This window comes from Vombatus ursinus, unplaced genomic scaffold, assembly GCF_900497805.2.
Source record: "Vombatus ursinus unplaced genomic scaffold, bare-nosed wombat genome assembly UNPS02014772.1, whole genome shotgun sequence".
Lineage (NCBI taxonomy): Eukaryota > Metazoa > Chordata > Mammalia > Diprotodontia > Vombatidae > Vombatus > Vombatus ursinus.
This window is the reverse complement of record NW_020954550.1, coordinates 33,083,481-33,106,320: the sequence shown is the minus strand read 5'-3', so window position 1 is coordinate 33,106,320 and position 22,840 is coordinate 33,083,481. Positions and strand designations below refer to the sequence as shown.

Here is a 22,840-nt window from a genome sequence, read left to right as displayed (position 1 = left end):
GTTCATTCTCAGCCCTGTCACCCTTGTTATGATGGCATCAGCCCAAGACCTGCTGGACCCAAAGGTCTGGGCCTCCAATTCTATGTGTTATTGTCACAGGTACCAGCAGCTCGAGGCCCATACTTTTCCCAGGATGTATCAGCAGAGGATACAGTAGTTCTTAATAATCTCCTCAATTCTCCCCATGGCAATTGAACCCAATTTCCTGTCTCCATCAGTCCACATTGTTCCTCTTTTGTCATTTTTCCACCTGGCCAGAAGGACCCTCGGTAGGATAGGAACAGTATGAGGCTTATCCATGAGGACAGCAGATGGGGAATGGAGAAGGGAAGAATGTTGTTTCCTCAAAGGAGTCCCTTTCACCATGGGGTTATATCCCTGCCACAAGTGCTATGATAGTAACATCCATAGATGGCATGGCTGTGCTTCATTCATACTAGACAACTAGAACCTCCTCATCTTCTGGTGCCTCTCTGTCCTAGCTGTCCTCCATGGCCTAGCTCAAAGACTCCTTTCTCAGGTAGCCTTCTCACATCCCCCCAGCCAGAAATGACTGGACCAACTCTGTGCTTTGTACTCCCCCTTTGGTACATCTGTCTTTTCTTATACTATTTCTGGATGTGTCTTTCTAACTAAAGTGTAATCTCCATGACGATGAGGATTTTATCTTTTCTCATTTCTGTCTCCCTCATATTACCCAACAGAGTGATTTGGAGTTGCAAATAATAGGTACTGGATACATTTTTATTGAATAAATGTTGAACTAATAAATGTTCTCATTTACTTGGTAATGGACATTCATGCAGCGTAGATATAACATTTTATCTTTATAAAAATGATTCTGTGGTGAATGAGGGGTGGGAGGGAACCATTATGATTACTTCTTAAAAGTAAATTTTGTGATTTTCCTGATATCATTTTGTGATTGAGGCAAGACTGCAGCAAAGTATGTGATATAATTAAGACCCCCAAGTTAATCAAGAAAAGATTTAATTCAAATCATAATTAAGATCATTTAGCTTGTTGTGGCCAAAAGAAAAGCCACTGAGAAAAGGAAGGGGTCTAGGTGTTTTTCTTTTTTTAAGCCAGGGACTACATTGATGGGAAAGCAAACATATTGATGTTGTTCTTTGCCAGGCACTACCAAGAAGTGTAGTCTGTGACATAAACCAGTTAAGCAAGATTGGCACCAGCAGACAAGATTTCAGGGTGAAAATACTTTCTACTTTATGTTTGTATCAAGGATCAGAACATTGCAAAACACTCAGACTAAAGTTCTTGGGAAAGCCCTCTGGCCCACTTTGATAGCCCCAGGACATTCTGTTAATTTGGATAAACAATAGAAAGGTATATGAACTTTGGAGTTCTTTTTTGAAAATATGTCAACTCTTGAAATCTGTGGAGATTTCAATACAGGTATTACAGAAGAAGTAATAACAAATACAAACATTTTGATAGAATTTTATAGTGGAGAAGATTTTTCACTTAGACAGAACTGAAAAAAATAATTCATGATAAAGAAAGCAAAAGAAAATTCTTTTCAATCAGAGAACTTCACAAAGACTTTTGCTCAATGATAAATGGGATGAGTAGGAATGGAAGATAACTCACTGAACATAGCATCAAATGCTTGACCTGCCTAGAACCTCATAGCCTACTCAGAGAGCATTTGGAACATCTTATGCTATCCAACAACCTTTTCTCTCCCTGTATACTTTTCAAGATAACGTTCCAAGATCATTCAGCATCTGTGAAGAAAAATAGCTGCATATAAAATGCAAAATAATGTTGAATAATATTCAAAATAAAAGAATTGTTGAGTTGGAAGAGAACTTAGAGGTCATCCATTCCAACCCTTGTTGAATGCAGGAATCCCCTCCAAGTTATCCTTCATATGTAGGCCCACATTTGCAACAGGGAACTCTACCTACTGGGGGAACTGATTTCATTTCTGGATGACTCTAATTGTTAGAAAGATTTTCCATATGTCCTAGTAATTTCTTTCCCCCAGTATTTGTCCCTAGGATGGATTTTATTAAAAATAATATAGGACTTGACGCATGCATTGAGATTCCATTTTCAACTAACAGATGGCTTTATTCTGAGTGGGTGGGTAAAGCTCATATTTGTCCCACTGTCCTAACCACTGTTTAGCCATGGATTAAATGTGGCTCATGGGTAACCAACACCAGGTGTTGACTTCCTCATTTGCTGCCATAAAAATTGGCCCATTGACAATGTCCATCTGTGAAGGCCCTTTGACCTTCAGCTTAATCACAGGACTGATTACAGGAGTTGGAGCTAGATGGTCTGCTCTAGCTATGTCAGATGTGAACTGGACTTTGGCACCTGCCTATTCTCTTCTGTAGCCTCACACTGAGCTGAAAGATATCTGCTTGGAGGAGAAAAATAGGAAGCAAAAAGAAGAAATGAGAGGTAACTTAAGACATGGAGCCTAACTTTGATCAGCATTGTAAAGTTTTAAAAACATTTCTTGAGCCTAAGTTTCAGTGATTCATTTGAAACTATTGCATATGAATTTATTTTGCATGACTTCACATATATAATTGATATATTGCTTGCCTTCTCAAGGGTTCGGGGAGCGGTGAGAGGGAGACAGAATTTGGAACTCAAAATTAAAAAAAAAAGTTAAATTTTTTATGCATAATTGGGAAATATTTATCAAAATAAATAATAATATATATTAAATTTTTAAAAAATAAAACATTCCATATGGGGAAAGCCTATCTCTATATTTGGATCTTGCTGACACCCCTGTAACCCACCTCTGTGTATTCTATGAAATAAAGTGAATATTTTCACAGTATGAATCCATTCAAGGACAAAGCTACCTCACTATGAGACTTTTCTTTAAGTAGAACAGATGGGTGAATACAAATAACAATAGCACACAATGCATGGGTAAATATTCTTACTGAGAGTACCAATATACAGGTAATAAAAGCACTTAATCAATGGAATCTCACCTGAACAGTTTTCCCAATCATAGCATGTGTCATAGCCACAGGGTTCCTTCTTTGTGCTATCAAATGAAAGCTTTATTCTTTCAATGGCCTGTTCCAACTGAGGTCCATCCTGGCAGGATCCAACAGATAAGAAATGTAATTTCTGGGTATTTGAACATTTCTCTGCCAAAAAATTGCAGCTGGGTTTGGTAAAGTAATGGTTGGAGTCTGAATTGAATACACAGAGATCTTCTGAGTAATGACTGTAAAGGGAGAAAAAAAATAACATGTTTATCTAAAGAAAAGAGGAGGACAAAGATAGACAAGGAGATCCCACTGCTGAATGATGATATCAACTTCTAATTGGTCCCTCTGCTGCCAGCATCTGCCCCACTCCAATCTTTCTCACAAATGGCTGCCATATTAATCTTTCTAAAACAGTATTTTCACCATGACATTCCCATGCTTACAAGCGATCAGTGGCTCCCTGAAGCCTAGACAATAAAGTCTGAATTTCTTAGCCTAGCATTCAGAACATGCCATTTATAATTTGACTTCAATTTGCTTTCCAGCTTTATTGACTGTGATCTCTCTCTGCCTATACATATTCTGTCCTTTCTGGACTACAATACATGTATCTTACAAAGATGATACTGAATGAAGTCCCACCTCCTTTATGAAACCTCCACTGACTACTCTAGTCTAAGATGGTTACTTCTTCGCATGAACTTCTTAAGCACTTTTTGGCTATACCATTCGTTTGATGTTTCATTATAGATAATAAAGTATTCAGTTATTTTACTTTTCCTGTGTCACTATATGGACTTTCTAATGGGATATTAGAGACTTCTTCTCTTAAGTCATTAGACATTCATTGCTTGTGATGAGGTCACATCAACATAATAAAAATAATGATTGTACCTAAATTTAGATTTGACATAATACCAATGAAACCAACAAAGGTTTAATATATAGAATTAGGCAAAATAATACCAAAATTCATTTGAAAGGACAAAAGATCAAGAATTTCAAGGGAAATAATATGAAAAAAATAGGAAAAAATGAAACTTAACATGACCAAGTCTCAAACTATATTGTAAAAGAGTAATCATCAAACCTCTTTGGTATTGGTTAAAAAATAGAAAAGTTGACCAATGGAAGAGACTAGACAAGCAAGACCCCAAAGCAATAAAACAGTAGCCTAGTGTTTGATAATAACCCAAAATCACAAACTACTGAGGTAAGATTTTCTTCTTGGATAAGATTTTCTGAGAAAACTGGAAGAGAGTTTTGCAGAAAATAAGCTTAGATCACACATGCCACATTAAGTTCCAAATGGATATACAATCTAAATAGAGAAGATCACATCATCAAAAAATTAGAGAGAAATGGAAGGAAGTACCTCACACAATTATGTCTAGAAGAAATTAAGAAAGGGGGGGAGTGATAAACTTTAAGTTACAAAAATTTTTCTTAAGCTTACGTGAGCAAAACCAGTGTAGCTAGAATAAGAAGAGAAGCTGTTGATTGGGAAAACAATTTTAACAGCAAAAATCTCTGATAAAGTTTTGATATCCAAAGACCAGAAACAAGTAGATAAGAACAAGAGCCATTCTTCAATGTATGAGTGATTAATGTATATGAACGAGCATGATATATAATTTATTTCATTTAATCCTTACAACAACCCTGTAAGGTAAATACTATTATCATCAGTGTCCATCAGTGTCATACAGTGAATTAGGTTACTGATGGGAAATAGGTCAAAAGTCACTAGCTCCACTAGGCCCATACAGCTCTTTTAATTCTTGGTCCTGGTTTGATTTTCATAGCAATTAGAGGCTTGATGATATTGAAAGGAATTCCCTCATGCTATGTCCATTAATCTTCTTTGCAGTTTTGCTAAGTGGAGTCCATGAAATGATTTGAAGAAGACTCAGGCTTGTGACTGGATTATGAAAGGGGTTAAAAGGAATTTCATATCATTCCTTTGATAAGAGTTTAGAATGAGAGAACCTCCAAAGGTAGCAGAAGAAAAGGATACCAAAAGATATACTTAAATGTCTAAGGATTTCCCTAGCTAGCTAAATGAATCCCTAGCTAACTAAATTAATCCAGTTATCTAGAGTCCAAAACTTCAAAAGTGTTAATCTATGATATACAAGAACTTATAGAACCATTCTTCCAGAGAAGATGTGGCACAGCAACTGAAGATCAGTAAAGAGTAGCAAAGAGCAGTTCATTAGAGATTCCAGTGGAGGACAGTAAAGAGAAAACTCAGTGGATAGTGAACAGCATGAGAAAATAAGGTAGCAGAAGATCCCAGCTCAGCAGAAAAAAGTAGCTCTCTAGAAGACATTACCAGAAGGCATTAGAAACATTGCAGGAGAAATCAACAGCTCCATAAGTATAAGTGGCCCTTGTCACTTGATTACCCCAGTCATACATATTTCCTTTGTGTTCACAAATGTTGTCTCCCCAACTGGTAGCATGGCAATGCATGGGAGAGTGTATTCTTGTGTGTATCTATAATGTTTCTTATCACCTGTATTTCTATGGTCTTAAATATTTTTTGTTTGAGGGTAATATGTCTTCTGATTCTCTGGTAAGGAGAAATACATTGGTGGGGGCTCATAATTAGTGATCTTGAGCATATACTGACTCATGTCTATACAATGTACCTTGAACTTGATAGTATTTTGTGGGTCACATAAGTGCCACATACAGATCAGGAAACAGAGAATTGGAAAGGATTAAAGACGTATAACTAGCATGGTATATATAGTGGATATAGCCATAGACTTGTAGTCAGGAAGACCTGGCTTCAAATGCTACCTTAAGCACTTAATTGGTTAAGTCAATTAATCTCTCTGGGCCTCGATTTCTTCATCTGTAAAATGAGGGCATTGGTCTTGATGGCCTCTAAAGTCTATTCCAACTCTCTAACATTATCATCTTTTGGCTTATGATCCCAATGACTTGCCCATAATCACACAACTAGGAAGTATTAGAGATGGGATTTGAACCCAGTTCTCTTCTGACTCTAAGTCTATTTTCTTTCTACTATACCCTGCTAACTCTGATGTCATAGTATTCAAGTTGTAGGTTGTTGAATATGCTGATTAAGACTGTGGCTAACAATAAAAGGCCTTATGCAAAATAAGGAAGTATAAAAAAAAACCCATGGAAGGAAGGAATTCAGACTAACGGGATCTCATAAGCTCTAAAAAGAAATATATTGTTTTAGTCCTTCAGCTTTGGAAAGAGGTCTTAGGTAATTTTATCCTTTAACTTATGACTTTAAATTTACAAATGGCCATTCATATAGCATTGAATGGTCTTGTCAAATTTCAAAACATGGTCCATGTAGCATCTTACCTACAGTCATCTTCTGGAGACATGCAAACACATTGGGATTCCACTAACTTACGTCCAGGTCCACAATTGCTCATGTGGGTCAGAACATCTGGAACAAACAAATGAAAGACATGAAGACTCTATGCAGTAATCAATTGACTTCAAAGTGCTGCTTTTCCTTTAATTTTTTATAAGTTTATTATTTGTTTATTTTTAACATTCATTTCTTTTTATTTTTGAGTTCCAAATTCTTTCCCACCCTCCTACTCCCCCTCATCCACTGAGAAGACAAGCAAAATGATGCCATTATATATGTGAACTCATTCAAAACATCTCCTTATCAGCCACATTGCAAAAAAGGAAAAAAAATAATGAAAATGAGAAAATTATACTTTAGTTTGCACTCAGAGTTCATCAATTCTCTTTCTGGAGGTGAATAGCATTTTTTCATCATGAGTCCTTTGGAACTGTCTTGGGTCATTGTATTGATCAGAGTATTCAAGTCTTTAGTACTTGATTATCATTCTTTTTAAATCTACAGTAATTACCATTACAACAATTACATTGTTACTCTATACAATGATTTCCTGGTTCTCACTTCACTTTGCATCAGTTCATACAGGTCTCACCATATTTCTTTCTGAAACCACCCCCTCCCCAATAACGTGCTAGTTTGTTTTACTTAGATGCACTGCTCTTCTATGAGAGACGTCTATCAGTGGGGGTAGATGAAGTCACTGGGAAGTTGGGTAGATGGGCTGTATACAACTTTTACTTGGAGGTTACCCTTTGAGTTCTGGATATGAACGCAATGATGATAAGATTATAAGGTAAATTCTATACCCATTTCTGGCACTGACAATAGGCTAAAATAATATGTTATATCTGAAAGTTCCTTCATGTCCAAGCCTGGTTCTAGTGATTGAAATTCCAGTATACAATGGCAATTTATTTCAGTGTTCACAAGTGGAATTGGTCTGTGAGCAAGGAATGGTAGGACTCAAGAGTTTTGCTTATTTTGCTATTCTAGGTACAAACTAGATGAAAACGTATTTCCTCTCTAGAAGCCAAAACACATTGCTATAGATCATGGAAGGGAAGGAAGGACAAACAAAACAAAGTCATGTTAAAAGAGAATAATGACATAGGGAACTCTGTTAAAGTATGTTAGAAACTTCAGACCAAGCCAAAGAAGAAAAAATAATTAATGTTAGGTAGAGGGTTGAGTGTTTATGACTTCAGAACCATCCTTTTACTCAAGGAATTTATCCATGTAATAATTCAATAGGTATGGGACAAATTCTAAGTTGATTTAGAAGTTAAATGGAGGGCACTGGGTGCTCCTGGCTGCCATCAAATATGAAATGCCATTAAAGCCAACTGGTGCAGTAGGCAGAGCACAGGCTTTGAAGTTGAAGGGCCTGGCTTTGAATCTTAGCTCTGCTACTTATTTCTTGTAGTACCTTGGGCAAGTTGATTAATGTTTCTGGGCTTCCATTTTGCTATATAGAAAATGTGAGTTTGAATAGACAACCCTTTTCAGCTGTATCACTATGATCCTATGCTCTCTAGGATACCTTCTAGCTAAATCCTATGATCCAAGGGAAAACCAAAGAGATACCCTCTATGGCCAAGATTCCAACCAATCATTTTTTTCTTTCCCAGCTTTTGTTGTTGTTATTGTTTAGTCATTCAGTCATGTCTGACTCTTAGTGACCTCATGAGCCACTCTGTCCATTGGGTTTTTTGGCAAAGATACTGGAGTGGTTGGCTATTTTCTTGTCTCGTAGATTAGGCAAATAGAGATTAAGTGACTTGCCCAGTATCACACAGCTATTAAATATCTGAGTTCAAATTTGAACTCAGGTCTTCTTGACTCCAGGCTCAGAGCTCTATCCTCTAAGCTATCTAGCTGTTGTATACATAATTAATGCACACATATATATGTCTATATATGCATATATATACATACATAAAATATACACACTTTATATATACATGTGTATATATACACACTTTATGTACACACACACACACACACACACACATATATACTCTATGTATATATGCATATGAAATATACACTGCTGTGAGGGACTGTCTGATGTTGACTACTGCCAGGTGGACGTTGTGGCAAGATTGGGGTAGAATCTGGGTATTTAGAAGTCGAGGCAGGGGCTGCGGTAGGTGGAGTTGTGGTGAACTGGGATGGGCTGGATACGGAGAAGCCCTGAGGCAGTGGGCAGTGCTATGTGAGATAAGCTGGGTGCAAGGAAGTAGCCAGAGCATGCGCTCCTGAGGCAAGGGGCGGTGCCACGTGGGAGTGGGACGGCAGAGGACGAGTTCCCTTTGCTTAGTCCCCTCCCTATATGCAACGTCAACCCCAGACGCCTCCTTCCTGTGTCCTTCCTGACTTCCTGGGTCACGTACCTTCCCTTTGTATAGCACTGACCCCAGATGCCTCCTCCCGCTATCTGAGCCTGATTTCCTAGGTCACGTACTTTGTCTATGCACTAATCCCAGACGCCTCCTTCCTGTATCCGGTCCTAGCCTCCTGTGTCACTCCCTCTCCCTTGGTGCGCTAAACTCAGACAGCCCCTTCCAGTATCTGACCCTACAATCATTGACTAGTAGGCGGGCTGAGGAGGAGGGGCTAAGTAGGTTCTGAGGAACGGTCGTGGTCGGGAGCGCGCTCTCTTTGCTCCTGCTCTGTTGCTCTGGCCTTCCTGCTTGGCCTTGCTGTGATGGTTTGCTGTGATGGCCTCTGAATAAAGCTCGGGTGTTGGCAGCCTCCTGATGGATCGTCTCTGTGTGTGTATCCGGGTAGGCACCGAAGACTGGTAAGTAAGTATGACTCTGGCAGCCTGCTCTTTATAGGAGGAGAGTGTACGGCATGGCCGGCACAAGGTCGGCGCGGCCGGTACACACTGCCATTCTGCATTATGCACCAATCATGCATGTTCCACAGAAGCACATTTAAGGAAAACAAGCTGTCAGTGCTATGTCACTGATTTGGCTCATGGCTAGGGTACTAACCTCGTGTGCAAGTGAGTGAACTTGAAACAGCTGGCTCCCAAGATTTTTTCCCACATGTGTAATTTGGTGGCCCAGTAATGACAAAGCCATGGGGGCAGGTGAGTTTGATGGTATCTCCAATGTCATATACACTTCGATATGGGGTGATTGAAAAGCCTTCCTGTACGAATGGCTTTAGGCACCCTACCCCTGTAAAGAGAAACAATGATATTAACATGTTATATGAAAAATCATATATTAATAATTATAAATAGATTTTGTGTGACTTAAGGGAGCTAAGATGCATTTTCTACCAGCTTAGTTACACTGCATCCTAGTGGATTACTTAAGATTTAATGGCTTTCATTTGGATAGTACTACATAATATACGAAGCAAAAGAGGTAACTGAGGGCACAGGATTTGGAGTCAGAGGACTTGCTTGTTGGTCAATAATTTTCAAGTGTAATGAAAACCACTAATTTCCATCTTCTTCCTTAATAGACATTTCAGAGCTGCTAATGAGTTACAGATTGACTTGTTCAGTAGTTTCATTTTCTCTCCTTGCCTTTGTGGACTAATTGCTAGAATGGCTACCAAGCAGCCAAATGACCAAAAAGCATTAAGACCAAGAGGGAAAACAAATAGCTCATGAGGAGACACTTCAGGAGCAGCCTTGGAGTTACAGGGGGTTGGTAGGAATTTTTAGATAATGTATCTTTCAATGGGAGAAGACAAAAAAAGTTTGTTTTTGTTTCTGTTTTTTTTTTTACACTGATAGGTAAATCAGAGAGATAATTACCATTAAGTCTCTTAGAAAAGAGATTAATTTTATAATCAATACTTTAAAAAAAAGTTTACCTCTAGGGACACCAAAAATTTTATGTATCAAAATTTATTAAGATTAATTAGGATCATTTTTAAAATGGCTATTTTAAATGCTGTGAGTCTCGCTAATTTTGTTTTTTGCTTCTTTTATTCTTTGTTATAAGGAATGGTTCTTTGGGAGGGGTGAGGGCTGGGATACATTGGGAAAGGTGGGTGACAAAAAACCAAAGTTACAAAATTTTATTTTTAAAAATGATTAATGAAAACAAAAGTTCATTAACTTGTTTTAGTTGGCCAAAACAATAGGATTCACTAGTCTACCTGGTACTGAATCACAATCTCTTTTTGTTGACTTTAATATTTTTTTTAAATTCATTTTGTTACTCTAATGTGGGGTCAATTCATCTCTCTGGGCATCTCTAAAATGACATGGCTTGACTAGAGGCTTTCTTGGTCCTTTTCAAGCCTGGAGATTATAGGTCATTCTGAAATTTATCCCCATATCCTTACTTTGACATTCCACATCTTCTTGCCTCCATGTCTGGTCAGGTAAACACCTGACGTATGGATAGCCAACAAGATCGAAGCCCGTCATGCAGGCAACTTCGACTTCTTCTCCAACAGAATACAGCCTCTTCTCATTCTACAAATCAAAGAAACCCCAGGAATCCAACTCAGAGGTTTTAGGATACTGTCATAACACTACTGTCAATCACGAGCTTCAAGCATTCCCATCTCCTTGAGAGCTTTTAGATTGATTGGGAGTTGGCTTAATAATGGAACTAGAGATGGTATTCTTTCAACCATCCACTGCCAGGAAAACCAGGCCTCACCAGAGAGGATGCCTTGCCACCTGCCCCACAATTATCTGTTTCTCCCCACAAGAAACATTGACCCTTCTGATCCAGATCTCCAGAGACCTTACTGCCCCTTCTTGGGAGGAATTATTGCACTTATCTTTCAGTCAGGTGAGGGCTAGAGCTTCACAGATTGGATAATGAGTGATTCAATCCTCACTTCTGCCCCCTATACCTAGATGGTTCCATAGCCCTAAACCATTCTTCATTCCATCCAACCATCCGCAAGTATACTGGGACCTAGCCAAAAAAAGTCATCTTGCCATCTGCCTCCATAACCCTACTTGTACCATGCTATCCCTCCCTTCAATTTTTTACCTCTTGCTCAGGGAAAAATAATAAAGGGCGTGACAAATTATCCAAGTCCACATGGATTTGAGTTCAGCCCTCCATCACATTCACATACCATTAACCCCATTTCATAACCTTCCAGCAAAGTTGGGATGGGGGTAGACAGGAGTGGGGAAGGGGGTGGGCAGGAGTGGGAGAGGGGTATAAATAAGAGTACTGGAATGAGGATGGATGCAGTCTGTTTCTTTGTTCTTCACTTACCTAAGTGGAAATAGAAAGATAAGGATGGATATCACCTGAAAATTTGGGCATGGGATGCGAACATAGAGCTTTACAGATTTTGCGTTCTTTTTAAATCTACAGGGACTTACTGAAAGTAGACACATACCTATTCTCAGAAGTGGTCCCAAGTTTCAAGTTTGTTCTTTTTCTTCTGTGCCTAAGACCCTAACATTAACTTAGTACATGACTGGGGCAGCTTACCCTGAGAAATCCATTTTCAGGAGGAATAGGTTTAACACATCCAGATTTAGGATTAACTTCATCAATGTCCACCTCTTTTAGGGCCTCATCATCATTTATGCAGATATCTCCCCTGGGGAAACAAAAAGGCATGTATGTACATGTGTGTATTTTAAAGAAAATTAGAGAAAAACCCAATGCCTCACCAGGAATGTTTTTCAAAATATATCAGATACAAATCATACCTTATCAAAATGCTTAAGAGTACTTTCATCACTAATGTCAGGGAAGGAAAAATCCCTAGTTCCTTCCCATTCTTTACCTGTTTTCAAATATTGAAAAAGAACATTCCTCTTCTTGCTCTTGCTCTCCTCTACAAGGCTTCCCTCCATTCTGGGGCGCAGGGTTGTTACATTCACGGGTCCTTCTTCTTTTATAAGAAGCATCACATGGACTCCATGGGGACCAGCAACTCCAGGCACCATCAACTTCATCTGGGATAGGAAGAGAAATCACCAGGGACTTGACTAACTCCTCCCAAGATCTCTGGATGAAGAGTCCATAATTGTGGCTCATTTGCAAATAAGGGGCAGGAATAACAGCATAATTAGGTATTGCACAAGAAATTCCACTAGGGGGTAGAATGGGGAGACAACACGGATGGCTACTTCTTTTCACATCACTCAGGTGGCACCCACTTCAGTCAGTCAGTCAATATCAGTCAATTGCATTTATTAAGCACCCACTGTGTGTTAGGCATTGGGTATACAAAGAAAGGTATAAAGCAATGCCTGCCCTTAAAGAGTTCACTGTCTAGTATAACTGAATACAATATAACATAACTGAAACTACTGATGGAGAAGGGATCATTTCACTTTCCCTAAGGGAGAGACACGAGCTTAGCCATGCCACTGAAAAATGGTAAATGAAGAATATATATTGTGGATTCATATATAATTAGAAATCACAGATAAGCTGTCCATAAATGGGGATAAAGAATGCTTTTCTAGAACCTGTAGTAAGTGGGTACCAGCTTGTCTGATACGAGAGCAGAGAGTGATTGACTTTTAACTTTCCAGCAAGTGGTCACAGGAGAATCATTACCTCTGATGACAATGGGTGTGGTCTCTACTCTCATTGCTTGAGAATGTCAGTCAATATTACAGAACCCTTGTACCATAGTAAGCACAATTAGAAGACTGGAAGCAGACGTTCAGCAGTGTGTGAAATGTCACTGAGTTCTTGCTTATACAGAGAAAAAATCCTGATTGTAAAAATCTTGCTTTGTAACTGATCATAAAGATTTTTTTGTAGAGCTAATTCATCAACATGCATGTAACTGAACTTGAGGCACAACTTTCTGAATTCATAATTGGTCTTTAGGATAGCTCTCACCTGGGACACATTTAACACCTTTAGCAGCCCTAGATGTGGGTGGCTATTACTGAGATGGGCAACTGCAGAGTTTCTCAAAATTAGCCTAAAAATGGCACAAATTTAGCGACCTTGGAAGGCAGCTATTATCTCAGGGTGGAAAGTCTTGCCTGTCCAGGTGCTAATAATTATTTTGAGAATTATTCAAGAGGGAGGGAGAGGAGTTGATAAATCCAGTAAGACTTCTTGCAAAAGTTACAAAGTAGGGGGGGGAAACTGTTGAACTATTAGCAGCAAAATATGAAGTTACACACAGTTATACTTTAAAGAAAATTCAACTCTAAATGTAAAAGCAAAAAGGGTTATAATGAACTATTCTTAATAAAAATGCTTCTACCAAGCAAAGCAGTCTCTAAAAATGAGGTTTGCATTGGCTACTTTAGTATACAAAAAGCAATAAATGGATTCAATCTTGTGACAATAAAAAAAAAAGAGTAGAAGCAAAACAAAGGTAGGTTAAAATGTTTTATCTAAACGTTATTGGTCCCCCAATGCTAAAGCACAGTGATCTGCACACAGTAGGAGCTTAACAAATGTTTGTTAAATATAAAAAAAATGAATAAAGTGAATGGAGTGAGTGGTTGAATAAAAGAAGACCTCAAGAGTTGTAAATCCATGGTATTGCAAGAGAAGATCAGAAAAATTTTTATCTGTCATTGGCCTAAAAACCTCAGCTCATTTTGAATTCACTGTCCTTTACAAGGTCAACTTCCTTTTTCTATTACTTAGGCAGCCTAGCACAACCTATGATCCATGTGACCCTGAACAAGTCACATAGGCTTTGTCTGCGTGTCTGCCTTAGTTTTCTCTACTGTAAAATGGAGATAATAGCACCTACTTCCCAGAGTTGTTATGAGAATCAAATGAGATAATCTTTGTTAAGTGCTTAGCACAGTGCCTGGCACATAGTAGGCACTTAATAAAAATCTTGTGCCCTGCCCCCTGCCTGGAAGCTCAAAGCCTTTCTAGTATTTATGATCCTTTCAAAGACGTCCCCTGGAGGATTTTATATAGGGTGGTGTTGTTTTCATCGACTGTCTTAAAAAGTATTTTAGAAAGAACATGGCTATTTCACAACAATCCACTGATACCCACCGGATGTGAAGTCTGGGGCTCGTTTCTCACAGTTCTCGCCATAGGTTCCACTCTGACACACACAGAGGCACTCGGTTCCTAAGAGTGTGGGTCGGCCATTGTTAGGACATGGGGCACATTTGCAAGGATCAAATTTTTCAGCATATTCTCGGAGAGCTTTCTTGAGATTTTTCCGTTTTGTGACCGCACAGGGAATGTTTTTCACCAAGTCCAAGATAGATGCCAACTAAGAGGATATCACAAAGAAGAGTAATCAGTCATTCAATCAAACTATAAGCATCTATTAAGCACTTGCTGTGTCCCAGACGCTGTAAGCTAAGCACTTGGGACACAAAGAAAGGTTAAAAGAAAGTCCCTTCTCACAGGGAGGTGACATTCTCATGGGAAAACAACAGAATCACATCAATAGATACATACAAAATACAGACAGAGTAAATGGAAGGTGATCTTAGTGGGAACTGCTCTGATAGCTAGGAGGACTGGGAAAGGCCTGTTTGAGGATTATTTGAGTTGACTCTTGAAGGAAGCTAGGAACTCTAAGAGATGGAAGGAAGGCAGGAAAACATTTCAGGCATGGGGGACTGCCAGAGAGAAAGCACGGAGACTGGAAATGGGAATGTCCTATTGGAATAACAGCAGCTAGGCCAGTACGGCTGGATCATAGAGTGCATGGAGGGGAATCAAAGAAGATTGAATAGGAAGGAAGAAGCCAAGTTGTAAAGGGATTTAAATGCCAAACAATCAACTTTATATTTGATTCTGAATGGGGTAGGGAGACAGTGTAGTTTACTGAGTAACGGGGTGAAAGACCTGCTCTTCATTGCCCACCCACTGCTTTCCTTTAGCCTTCTCTATGGGGTACCTTCCCCCTTCCTTTTTTCAGCTTCTTTTTGTGTGTTATGTTCCCTCAGTGGACTGCAGACTCCTTGAGCACAAGGACTATCTTGCATTTCTTTGTGTCCCCAGGATTAGCACAGTCCCTGTCATATAGTAGCCACTTAATTAATATTTATTGGCTGACTGACTGAGGACACTTTAGGAGAATCACTTTGGCAGTAACAGCCAAATCACCTTTGGCTTGATGTTCTATCACCATGGACGTCTGTTGGAATGAAAGAGGAAAGCTCCCTCCCTCTCACCTAAAAGGAATGACTTAGAATGTCATTCAGGTCTTGTCGTTCTGGAGGGAAGTCCTCCAATGGCTTGTTGTGTGAAAGTGGAGGCTTTATCTGCCTGTCTTTTTGAGAAAATGGAGTCTCTCTCTCTCTCTCTGTCTCTCTGTCTCTCTGTCTCTCTGTCTCTCTGTCTCTCTCTCTCTCTCTGTCTCTCTGTCTCTCTGTCTCTCTGTCTCTCTCTCTCTCTCTCTCTGTCTCTCTGTTTTTGCCTTCTCTAAGATGTGCCATCTTTGCCCCTTCTACTCTCTTAAGAGTTGTTCCATTGGGAAGGGATAGTCTCTTAACTAACTCCATGCCATGGTTTTATGCAATTCTCAGAGGTACCTATACAAAGGACAGTGTGGATGATAGTGCCTGGCACATAGTAGGCACCTAATAAATGCAAGTTTGACTAACTTTGAGTCAGGCAGCTAATGGGGCTGGGCAAATCTGCTAAAATCTTACAAGGCCTCATCTGAGCAGAGACTCTGACAGGGCATGGGAATGAGTCTGAAAGAAGGTTTTATGACCTTGATGTTTTGGCTTCTGGTGAAGCCATAAGAAGAGATGGAATAACAAAAGATGAAGAAACAAAGTAGTAGGATGAACAGCAGAGTTAATGATGATAAAGAAAAAGAACTACTAGGAAGCAGATTCACTTTTGGTGTGACAGGCCTGAACCCTGAAGCAGTTACTTTCTGTAGTGTGGAAAACACAACCCGGCTATACTCTCTGGTCTCTATTCCCATATAGCATAAATGACCTTTAATGCTGCATATAAATAAGACCTAACTTCCATGGGAACCGAATTACCTGTTCCCTACTCAAAGAAAACATTACATCCTTTTGTGGATCCCATTTGTGGAAGTAGCTTTATTTACAAAGTAACCAGATTGGAAAGGGATTTAAATGATCTTTAGAGAAGTGGCTTGGCATAATGGATAGAGTACTAGAGTTGAAATCAGGAAAACCTAGGTTCAAATACTGACTCAGACATTTACTAATTGTGTGACCTTAGTCAAGTCACTCAACCTCTCTCTGTCTCAGTTCCTTATCTATAAAATGAAGGGGTTGAACCAGGTGGCTTCCAAGGTCCCTTTCAGCTAGGGATATGTTGGTAATTGATTGACAATTGGTAATGCTTAACAAAAAATACATGCAGGATACACTTTTAAGTTTAATCTGCATTATTATCATTTTCTCCATCACTTTCGTAAGTCTAGAGAATTAATAAGATAATACATCAAGCCCTGATTTGTAGTGTTTGCTGAAAATTTAACAATGACTCTTGTTAGTTAATCAGTTTAAACTGGTACCACCAGGTCCCTGCTTTCATCTCCAAATAGTCATATGATTTATGGGCATTGCAGTGGACATGAGGCCCTCTATCAGCCCTAGAGGAGATGACCTCCTTTCATAAAATTATAGAAGTCAACCTGCCAATAGTCAATAAGCATTTATCAAACACTTATTATGTGTCAGGCACTGCATTAAATGCAGAAATACTCAAGTAGACTGGGGCAGTAGACACAGAATGGTACAGGTTCTAGAGTTTGAGGACCCAGGTTCAAAACTCACCCATTACACTTACTGTATCTACTGTAAGAGGCAGTTAGATGACTCAGTGGATAGAGCACTGGGCCTGAAGTCAGGAAGACCTGAGTTCGAATGCTTCCTGAGAGACTCACTAGCTGTGTGATCCTGGGCAAATAATTTAATATCTGTTTGCCTTATTCCACTGGAGAAGGAAAAGGGCAAACCATGCATCTTCCCTGGACCACATCAGTCAAGTGAGTAGGTTGGATCAATTGGCCTGTGAGGTCTTTCCAGCTCCCCTCTATAATCTAAAGATCAATTCTAATCAATAAAACTATAAACAGTAAAAGCTGGAAACCAATGATCCTGGAGACATTTTTTCCACCATTCAGTAATCCATGAACACAAAAGAATAATATAATAGTAACAGTAATATTATATCAACATATCATAATATTAATTATATTAACATACATTTTATAACGTAATATGATATGATAAAATATAATAATAGTAATCTAATAAAAAGACTTGTAAGAAAAATGTAGAAATTAGATATTACAATATGCCCAAGGAGATAACAATTAATATTTGTACAAGTTTGAGCTTTCTTATGCAGCAAGTTTCCGCTGCTGGATATTCAAATATATTTAAGGCATGCCCTGAACTCTGAATAGTGTTAACCAAAATACTTGTTTGGGTAGCAAAAATGATATAATTTCAATTTTATGTGAGGGGAAAAGGCATATTCTACAAGTACACTAAAGGGAAGAATATATTTTCTTTACTGACTGGAAGAAGGCAAGGAAAATGGGAAATGGACTGTAGGAAGTTGGCTTTTCTTTGCTTGAGAATGACTGCCACTGCTGACCATTAATCATTCTTTAAGTTTTACCTCAAAGTCAATGACAGCAGGGTTTTCCTTCACAGACTGCAGCCATTCAGTAAATACAGTCTCTTCTGGAGAGGCTCCTTTTTTCTCCCATGCCAAAGCTGCAGCGTATTCACTCCTTCCTCCTCGGACCAGAGATAGGGATTTTTCAGCTCCTTGCAAAAATGAGCCTGTAGAGGGTTTTCAATGAGATTATCCTTTCAAATTTATTGCAGATTTGCACTTTAAAAATAAAATCTGCTTATTTGCATCCTGGGGAGACTGATAGAGATCATTCATGACTATGGTTCATCACCAAAATAAGTTTAATTTATCCTCACTCTACCATGGATGAAAGGTGAAGAGTATTTTGTTTTCAAAAAGAGCTTACTCTGTGATGCCTAACCTAATTTGTAGCCTCTCGTGCCTCTATCCCAGGGAGTAATACTATTCGTATAATGTAAGCAAAAACAATGTTGGAGCATCAAAGTTTGGGGTAAGATGGAAAATATTCTTAAGCTTAAAAGAAAGGGTCAAGAAACCATTTTTTCTTTTTTTATTAATTGATTCATTTTTAATTTTCAACATTCACTTCCATAAGCTTTTGAGTTTTAAATTTTTCCCCCTCTCTTCCTGCCTCCCTCCCCAAGACAGTGTGCAATCTAATATAGGCTCTACATATACATTCCTATTAAACATATTTTCACATTAGTGATGTTGTAAGGAAGAATTAGAACCAATAGGAGGAACCACAAGAAAGAGAAAACAAAACAAAACAGAAGAAAAAATAGCAAGTAGTATGCTTTGATCTGCATTCAAACTCTATAGTTCTTTCTCTGGATGTGGATAGCATTTTCCAACATGAGACTTTTGGAGATGTCCTAGATCCTTGATGAGAAGAGCTACGTTTATCAAAGTTAGTCATCACACAATGTGGCTGTTACTATGTACAAGGTTCTCCTGGTTCTGCTCACTTCACTCAGCATCAGTCCATATAAGTCTTTCTAGGTTTTTCTGAAGTCTGCCTGCTCATCATTTCTCAAGAAATCATTTAACTAAAAGGATAGCTAATTGAATTGAAGAGGCTAAATTAAATATAATTTACTTAGAAGAAAGGAAAATTGGTTTTAAAGTCAAGAGTTGGGTTCAAATCCTGACTCTGCCACTGTCACCTGTGTGACCTTGGTCAAATCATGAGTAAGATGAGGAGCAGGGGGAGAGGGTTAGGCTATAAAGATCTCAAAGGTTGCTTCCAGTTCTAAATCTATGATCCTATGTTTGTGTGACATTCCCTGTAATGATAGCCTTGACTCCTGCCCTTGGATTTCTTCAGAACCAATGGCTAGGAACTACTTACTCCCACTGACTGACTTAGCTTAATCTTGATCATGGGATCCAACCTGTCCCTTAGGCAGAGGAAATAAAGCTTAACAGAGTCATAGATTTGATGGCTTACTATCAAGTCAGCCTAGCAAAGCCTGTGTCAAGATTTCAGTACTTCATCTCTTACTTTATTTTCTGTGACTATAACTCATCCAAAGCTCCATTTTCCCAGTAATTCAGATCCTATCTTAGTTGATCTGCTTGTTCCTTCCCTCCCAAGCTACCTTGTCTTTAACTACTTTGCATTTAGTTTTCTTATATTTATTCTGTATGGACATATATATATATGTATAGTATGTATATATATGTCTAGTGTGTATATATATAGAGAGAGAGCATATATATGTCTAGGATATATACATATGTCTAGTGTATATATATATACTATATATATGTCTAGGATATATATATATATATATATATATGTCTAGTCTGTGTGTATATATATACTTTTTGCCTCCCCAGTTTGATCATAACCTCCTTAAGATGAGGTAGTGGTTCATTTTCCCACCCCATGTTGCATCTACTGTCCTGCCTGGTTTCAACTTCATGGAACGATATGCCCCTTCCAAGATAAGCTCATCCTTTCTAAACTCACCACCAAAGCCTTGATTGACTCCATCTCTCTCAGCTTTCTCTCCCCATCGGTTTGGAAGGGGAGAGGCTGGAGTATTAAACTCCTCCCAATGCCTTCCTTTATAGAGGGCAGAAACTGGACTCTCAGATCACTCTACTTGGTATCTGCTGCCCTGCCTTGTTTCAACTCGATGGAATAAGGGACCTCTATGCCAGGTAGACCCTGGTGTTCCATTTCCCCCCACCATATCCCACCACACACACTTTTCTGCCTCCATTTGTGAGTTGTCTCCCCCATTGGACTGTAAGAACCCTAAGAGCAGGGACTGTCTTCATTTTTATTAATTGTATCCCCAATACTTGGCACAATGCCTGGCACATGGTAAAGACTTAATAAATTTGGGTCATTGATTAGTTGATTAGTTTCCAAGTTCCTTGGATGATTGGGTTGTGCCTTGCTACCCCCTGCCCAAATCCTTCCAGTGACCTCTGCCCTGTGGTGGAAACTCTGTCCCCATGCCTACTTATCTATTGCTAGAACTCTCTGAAATTGATTATCTATCTGCCTAGATACCTATTTATCAAAGGATAGCTTAATTCCATGTTATGTCCGATGAGAAAACTACTTGTGCACATCATCACAGAATCTGAAATGGAAAAGGGACCCCAGGGGTCATCTAGTCCAACCCATACATGAATAGGAATGCTCTCTTCTGCATCTTTGACAAGGGGTCTTCAAGTCTCTACTTGAAAACCTCTAGTATTAGACTTGGACCTAATGGCATAAACATCTTCTGCTGTACCCTGCCTTTCCACCTATACATCCACCTGTTACCTAGTCCTATACTTTTTTAATGTCAACTACCCACCTGCCTGTCTATGTTTCAGGGTATTGCTGTACTGGAAACAGACCCCAGTCTCCTGATCTACCCCATTTAGTCTCTAGGTCTTGGCTAACTATGATCTGTCCTGCCCTAAACATAAGAAAACGTAAGACCTTGACACTGGCCTTGAAAGATCAGTTCTGACATGTGTAATGTTCCCTCAATAACATTTAACCTTTGAGAATTAAATTTTTTAACACCAAAAAATAACTAATAGTTACTTGGTAAAGAAAGGGTAGCTAATGTGGTTCATGACTTGGAGATTTAATCTGGCCCTTCATGGTCCTGAGCAAGTCTCAGCCATGGCTCTTGCTCTCCAGATTTAAAATAGCATATGGCAATTAAACCAAACCCTGGGATGAAGAAATGGAATGGTGTAAATAAGGCCAGCTATATGTAAGATTCCAACAGGCTAGACCTGCAGGCTTAAATTAACAAGATGGGATTTAATACAGAGAAATATAAAATCTTACCCTTGGAATTAAAAAAAACAACAATTTTACAAGTGCCTGATAAGTGAGGCATAAAGTGTGGCCAGATAGTAGGTCATCTGGAAAAAAAAAATCTGGAATTTTTAGTGGACTGCAAGCTAAGAATGAGTCAACAGCAGGATATGGTGGCAAAAGAGCCAGGGCTACCTTAGGCTACCTTGAGAGAACCCTAGTATCCAGAAAAAGGGCATTGATATTCCTGTTGTACCAGTCTGAATGGGTCAGACCCTACATAGAGTAAGGACTGTGCTGAGTTCTGAATGCAACATTTCAAGAAGCCACATTAATAAGTTGGAAAGTGTTCAGAGAAAGACAAACAGGATGCTGAGGTCCTTGAGATTATGTGATCTGAAGATAAACTGAAGGAACTGGGTATGTTTAGCCTGGAAGAGAGAAAGCTAACAGAAGAAATGACTCTGTACACCACTGGGTCTTTCTTACCGAGAGAGTCTGCCATTACCTTCATAGCGTTCTAACATCTTGTTTGTGGTGCACCTGTTCTCTACTTTCTTTTTCTTGAAGAACAGCCTTCGCTTAACAGTCTCAATGCGGACACAGTGTTGGGATTCTTCCTCTGTTAAGCCTGGGATGTAGGACACAAGCAGAGCAAACACTGAGAATAATCCCTCCAGGGAATGGAGAAGCTCACTTCCTTTTCTAGTCCCCACCAGTCACCACTGACAAGAACTAGGAGGATTGCTGTCATGCCCAGCTGATACTTTTAGAGGCAATGGAAACTTCTGCCAGGCTTGGAAATACATTATTCTTGTAGAGCGGCATGTCAAAGGCCCAGACCTTTGTACCCTATTTATCCCATCCTTACTGACACAATATTACCCTTTGCTCTATAGTGACTTTGGTGTCTGTAGTTGCAACAATAGGGGACTATATAAAAGAAGATATAGTTACCGATTTGATTTATTATTTACTTATTTCTCTTAAACATGAGTATGTTAAGATCCTTATAAAATAGAGGTTTTTGGCTAATTGAATATCATTTAGCTGAAATTATAGCATTATGGGATTATAGATTTAGAGCTGGAAGGAACCTTAGCTGTCATCTGGTCCAACCCCTTCATTTAGTAGATGAAGTAACTGAGACCCAAAAATGTTAAGTGATTTTCCCAAGGTCAAATATCTAGTAAATAACAAAGTTAGATTTGAACTCAGGTCCTATGACTGCAAAATCAAGTATATACCCCAGGATAATGACTTGCATCTAAACAGAGGTTCTTAATCTAGGCTCCAAGACTTTTTTCAAAGTTTTAATAACTATTTCAATGTAATTGATTTCCTTTGTAATACCATGTATTTTATGTATTTAAGGGCATTATTATTAGAAAGAGTTCTCATAGATTTCACCAGACTACCAAAGGTGTCCTTGATACAAAAAAGGATGAACAACCCTATAGTCCTTATCAAAAGGGGGGGGGGGGAGTGGAGTAGCACTGATTTGAGAGTCAGGAAACACCGTTTACAATCTTGACTCTGTTACCAACTCACCATGTGACCTTGGCAAGTCACATGACTTCTCTGGCCAAAAGTTTTCTCTCTATGAAAAAGAAGGGTTGCACTAGATGGTTCCTAGGGTCCATTCCAGTTCTAATATCTAACATTTATGATTCTGTGATTAGAAGATTCA

At 38.9% G+C, this 22,840-nt stretch overlaps 1 protein-coding gene across 2 annotated transcripts in view; it reads right to left on the bottom strand.

Annotated features, from left to right (window-relative positions):
* C6 (complement C6) overlaps positions 1-22,840 on the bottom strand; it is a 72,977-nt gene that overhangs the window by 5,528 nt on the left and 44,609 nt on the right. For both annotated transcript variants that reach the window (XM_027863504.1, XM_027863503.1), the window contains exons 9-17: positions 21,659-21,781; positions 17,889-18,055; positions 14,304-14,529; positions 12,097-12,268; positions 11,796-11,907; positions 10,675-10,807; positions 9,360-9,548; positions 6,345-6,432; positions 2,988-3,229 (exon numbers count right to left, since the gene is read on the bottom strand). In XM_027863504.1, the coding sequence (XP_027719305.1) occupies positions 2,988-3,229; positions 6,345-6,432; positions 9,360-9,548; positions 10,675-10,807; positions 11,796-11,907; positions 12,097-12,268; positions 14,304-14,529; positions 17,889-18,055; positions 21,659-21,781 (1,452 nt within the window). The remainder of the gene's footprint in view (positions 1-2,987; positions 3,230-6,344; positions 6,433-9,359; positions 9,549-10,674; positions 10,808-11,795; positions 11,908-12,096; positions 12,269-14,303; positions 14,530-17,888; positions 18,056-21,658; positions 21,782-22,840) is intronic.